Genomic DNA, 5078 nt, shown 5'->3' on the forward strand with positions numbered 1-5078 from the left:
GTGCGTATTCATGTAAAAATAGATTAACGAAGGAGGGTAACACACATACGGTTGGTCGCCTGTCTTTATGTTTTTTTTTTTATATCATCGTCGGCAATGGAGCTTTGCTACTTTACTGAAGTGAATTTGGAATTTGAATTTGGTACTTTCCTGGTGCGAGCTGGTCCAATTCGTGCCGAAGAGTGTTCGACTCCCACATACAAGATTCGAGAATTCTTTTTGAAATTCGCAAAAAATAATGAACGGTAAATAGGTGAATCATTCACCTAATTGAATGTATAGAAAATCGATTAGTGAAAAAGACGTATAGTGTATTTGCCCAGTACACAAAAACGGGTCATGGAACCTCACTTTAGGCTCAAAGGCTCTAACGATAATGCGATATTGTACGAAATATTTTGCAACCTTTAGAAGTAAAATTTTAAATTTAAAAAGCTATTGCTTGAGATTTCATAAATAGTGGATTAACAGAAATAACGAATGAAAAAATTTAAAATGCTACATAGTCATGTATAGAAAGAATCCTAAACGATTTATTAATTTAAAATAATTAATTATTAATTCGTAAATAGGTAGGTATGTAAAAAAATTAAAGTATAAATGTATTATGACCAGTTCCTATATTCACCTTATAATATTACTTAAATGACTTTGCCTGTTTGAAAAAAAACTGTTGGACAGAAGCAATAGGTATTAAATTAATGAAGATTTGTTTAACTTCCATTAGTTCTTAATCCGTGTAAAAAATGTAACGGAATTTAAATGTTATTTAAATTCGTAAAGTTAAATTCATCCATCCACATTTTTAATCTTCTACTTTTTTATTAAAACGCAACTCCCGATTCCACTGAAATTCTGTGTTGTGAACGCGTCTCAAAAAATTTTACGTCGTATAAACGTCAAATGGTGTTTGGTTTGGTGCTCAAATGTCAAAAGTCAAACTCGAATCTCAAGCTTCGCTTAGTGGCTTTACTCAAGCTTCTTTACAGCTTGTTTCGAGTACTTACTAATTTTAAATAGGGCAGTATTAAATTAAGATATTTCTCACCTATGTTTATAAAACTAAGTGCATTCTAAATTCACTATGGATGATATAGAAAAATTAAGTTGCAGTGAGTGTTCGATTGTGCGGCATCGGTAACAAGCAATTTATCATTGTATTTAATATTTATTACTTATTTTAGAGGAAGAACTAGATTTGAGCGATGTGGAACATTCAGCTACTGATGATCACAAAGAAATGGAAGAAAAACCGAAAAAAAATCGTAAGAAAAGACGTCGGGAAATCGATATGGTAGGTTTTAACTTAAAATCATTAATTCTATGAGTATGAAACTGTAAGATATACCAACGTAAATAAGTAAGTTATCAAAGATTGGTTATGGTAGCACTTTTAAATTGTACCGCAATAAGAAGTTGAAAATAATTTTAGATTAAACTGTCTGACGATGATGACACTGATGATGAAGGTCTGGCAAAGAAGTTATTGCGGAGACATAGTCCTGGTCCCAACTCTCCGGCATCCCATAGAGAACCTCGTACTTGCGTATTGAAGGTACGAATTGATGAAATATATGGAATCCTAATTTTTTTTATGGGTAGTTTGATTTTATTATAAGTAATTTATTTCGTCAAATCTTTGCTTAACAAATTGCTTTAAAAAAGGACCCGTAATAAGATTACACAGTTATTTCATTGAAGCAAGTTCATCATTCTATGTACAGACAAAAAACAGGTTTCATAAACTACCTTTATGAAAAACATGCAATTCAAATTAGTTTTCAGCAATTGTGGATCAACTGTTACTAAAAAATGTTTTCTAAGAATGGGTCTAACAGACTTAACAAACAATGCTAATAGTCCAATATTAAAGCATCATTGTCAAAGTTTTCAAGTCACTGCATGTTAACCTGATTTCGCATTCCAGGCCAGTCAAAAGCGCCGCCCACTCTCCCGTCTCCTAGAACAGCTGCTACGTAACTTGGAGAAGAGAGACCCTAACCAGTTCTTTGCTTGGCCAGTGAACGATAATTTTGCACCAGGCTACTCCACAATAATTAGGCGGCCGATGGACTTCTCAACTATGAAACAGAAGATTGATGACAATGAATATAAATCACTCAATTGTTTTATCGTGAGTTATATATGTATTTTTCTGTGTTACATTCTACATAATTAAATAAAGTTGTGTACAAATAATACTTTCTGGAAGCAATATTTAGACCTGCCTCTTGTATATATTTACAATAACCATACTCTTATAATGAAATTGCTCTTATATATCTTCTATATTGGGTTAAATCTAATCATATTATTACATTCAACAGTACTCTTCAGTTGCATTAGTTTGGTACACGTCCATTAGCCTGGTCTAATGTAAGCCAACAATTTCTAAACAATCACTCGAAAACCAATACATAACTAAGAGTAAATTCAAGCGACTGTACATAATCATCAAATTTTCTTCCCGTCTTCTAGAGCGACTTCAAACTAATGTGCAACAACGCCATGAAGTACAACAAGCCAGGGACAGTGTACCACAAGGCGGCGAAGCGGTTACTCCACGCGGGGCTGAAGCAACTCACGCCGCAGAAGCTCCGGCCACTGGGCGATATACTCACTTACATGTACGAGATACCGATCAGAGAGCTCGGCTTTGATATCGGCAAAATGGATGTTGTGAGTATATGTTTTTGTTTATGTTGTATAATTCATGTTTATGCAATGTGATAATTTATTATTATACGTTATAGTATGGGTTAAGAATTGTCATCTATCATCGTTCTTTATGAGTGATGCTGTGATATATTTATAAATGTGGGATGTGTAAACTTATCTGGATGGTATATTGTATGAGGGATATTCAGGATATGAACATGTTTCTTTGCTGCTTTATGTATTCATTTATTGAAAACGAAATTATATTCCTATTACCGTTTCTAAAGCATTTGAGTTACAATTATGTCTTTATTTATGTATATGAGTTGGTTATAACGAATAACTATCCCATTTTAATTACCCACATTGTTGAACAGTTAAATATTGATATATTGAAGAAAATGTATGTTCAAATTCTTATTTCTTACAAAATTAACAAAATTGATTAGAAGAATTCTTCACAGTGCTGAATTTTATGTATTTGTATAACATTGTTCAATTTTATTTATTATATTAACTGTAACAATTTCGTTTATTTATATGATAATATGTATGGCACATATAAAAAGTATATTTTACAAAAAAAATCTGTATTTCTTGGTAAATCATCATTCCCACGAGTTATAAAAAGAAATGTTGTATATCTTTCACAATATATATATATTGAATGTGCCTGTTTCATTAACATTATTTTATTGCCTGCATTAATTTGAGGGTAGTTTGATTATCTACATGTATAAAACAATGCCAGTTTAGTTCAACCACCTAAAAGTTAAGAACGGCTGGACCGATTTTGCTGATTTTTGATTTATTGAATTTGTCTGTGCCTCTAATAGCAGAATATATACTGTTATTTTGGAAGTATTAATTAATTGATTTAATGACATCGAAGTTAAGCGGGTCAGCTAGCTTATGGTAGAATTAATATAGAAATGATAAAAAGTTGACAAGCCAAATGTTTCCCACGCAGCCGTTACGGACGTACGGTAGAAAGGTTTGCAATATAATTATATTACGTAGTGTTATGCACTTAGATAGATACGCTTAAGATCATTTTGTATGTTTGTTTTGTGATTACGTCTTAATTATAGTGCGAACTTTTGCATGCGGCGTGTGTGTTTTTGTTTAAGGACTCTCCTTGATGTTATTGGAAATAAGATGTGTCATTTTGTAGCTATTTTTTCTAATTTTTTTTTTTTAATTATCTGTAATTTTTACCCGACATTGAGACGGGATAAGACAATTCGACATTTGTTGTCGTTAATGTAATAAAAATACTGTATTTCCAGTAACATCTCATAATATAAGAGACGGTGTCTATCAAATAACTTAATATATTCCAAAGCATGTTCTAATGACGAGTAAGTCTCTCAGTCATACATTCATCTTTGCAACTGTAAATATTGAAGCATCCTTCATAGTGTCTTATTTACCAAAAGAGAAGCATAAAGTTTTCATAAAAAAGATACATATGCCTACTCGTCGGTCTGTTTAACTGTTGTATGTTTAATAAAAAAAAAATAGAAATTTCTGGAACCCATTTTATTATACTGTTATATTCGTAAAAAACGTTCCCCCACCAAGTTAAGTTATTTGCTAACCACGGTAGCGTGTGTGCCGCGGAGCGATAGCAAGCAGTGATAAATTGGTTAGCACAAGGTGCTGAAGCGGAGCAGCCCGATGAAGAGCGGCGGCTCCGAGGCGGAGGCCGCGTCCGACGGGCAGGAGCGCCAGGACTCCGGCGACAGCGTCAAGATACAGATGGAGGCCGCGCGCGAGCAGCACCGCCGCCGCCTCGCCAAGCAAGGTGAGCGCCAGCCGCCGACTATGCTGGCAAATTTCGTTCAATATTCCTCGGCAACAGTCCTCGGGGAGAGGGTCTGGGTTGTGACCTATTGGATTCTCACCACCGTGGAGCCAACGAGAACTGCAGACTGTTGGTAAATTATAGGTTTAGGTTAGGTTAGAAGCCAACACGAACTATTGAATACCTCGATTTAGTTGTGTTGAACATGAAATTTTTGGAAAGTATAGGGATGGACATTTAATAAATAAATTATTTCTGATTCTTACGATTCTACAAGTTTTGTCCAAGTTTCCGTGAATATTGACTCAATTCCAATATTGCAGCGTTCCCCCGCATGGATGCGGACGGCAAGACGACGCTGTGCCTGGTGACGCACACGGCTGATGCCGTCGAGGACAAGCCGCTGACCCTGGGGCAGTACATCGGGAAACTCAATCAGGGCACCGGCACTCTGCACAGTGAGCAGCATTAATTATTATACTTTGAATGCTAGTATAAAAAAAGTTTCTGTAATATTTGAATACAGATGAGATAAATAAATATTTACTAGAAACAATTATTTTGTGCATGATAAAGTTTTCCCAAAATACAAAGACACTTGGAATATAAAATT

At 34.5% G+C, this 5078-nt stretch overlaps 1 protein-coding gene across 1 annotated transcript in view; it reads left to right on the forward strand.

Annotated features, from left to right (window-relative positions):
- Window positions 1–941: 941 nt before the first annotated feature.
- LOC119829426 (bromodomain-containing protein 7) overlaps window positions 942–5078 on the forward strand; it is a gene marked incomplete at its 3' end in the record, with an annotated part of 7213 nt that continues 3076 nt past the window's right edge. Inside the window, exons 1-8 of the mRNA XM_038351913.1 lie at window positions 942–1112; window positions 1185–1294; window positions 1433–1555; window positions 1928–2134; window positions 2479–2679; window positions 3629–3652; window positions 4312–4465; window positions 4789–4923. Of these exons, the coding sequence (XP_038207841.1) occupies window positions 1085–1112; window positions 1185–1294; window positions 1433–1555; window positions 1928–2134; window positions 2479–2679; window positions 3629–3652; window positions 4312–4465; window positions 4789–4923 (982 nt within the window). The remainder of the gene's footprint in view (window positions 1113–1184; window positions 1295–1432; window positions 1556–1927; window positions 2135–2478; window positions 2680–3628; window positions 3653–4311; window positions 4466–4788; window positions 4924–5078) is intronic.

This window comes from Zerene cesonia, chromosome 10 (genome assembly GCF_012273895.1).
Source record: "Zerene cesonia ecotype Mississippi chromosome 10, Zerene_cesonia_1.1, whole genome shotgun sequence".
NCBI lineage: Eukaryota > Metazoa > Arthropoda > Insecta > Lepidoptera > Pieridae > Zerene > Zerene cesonia.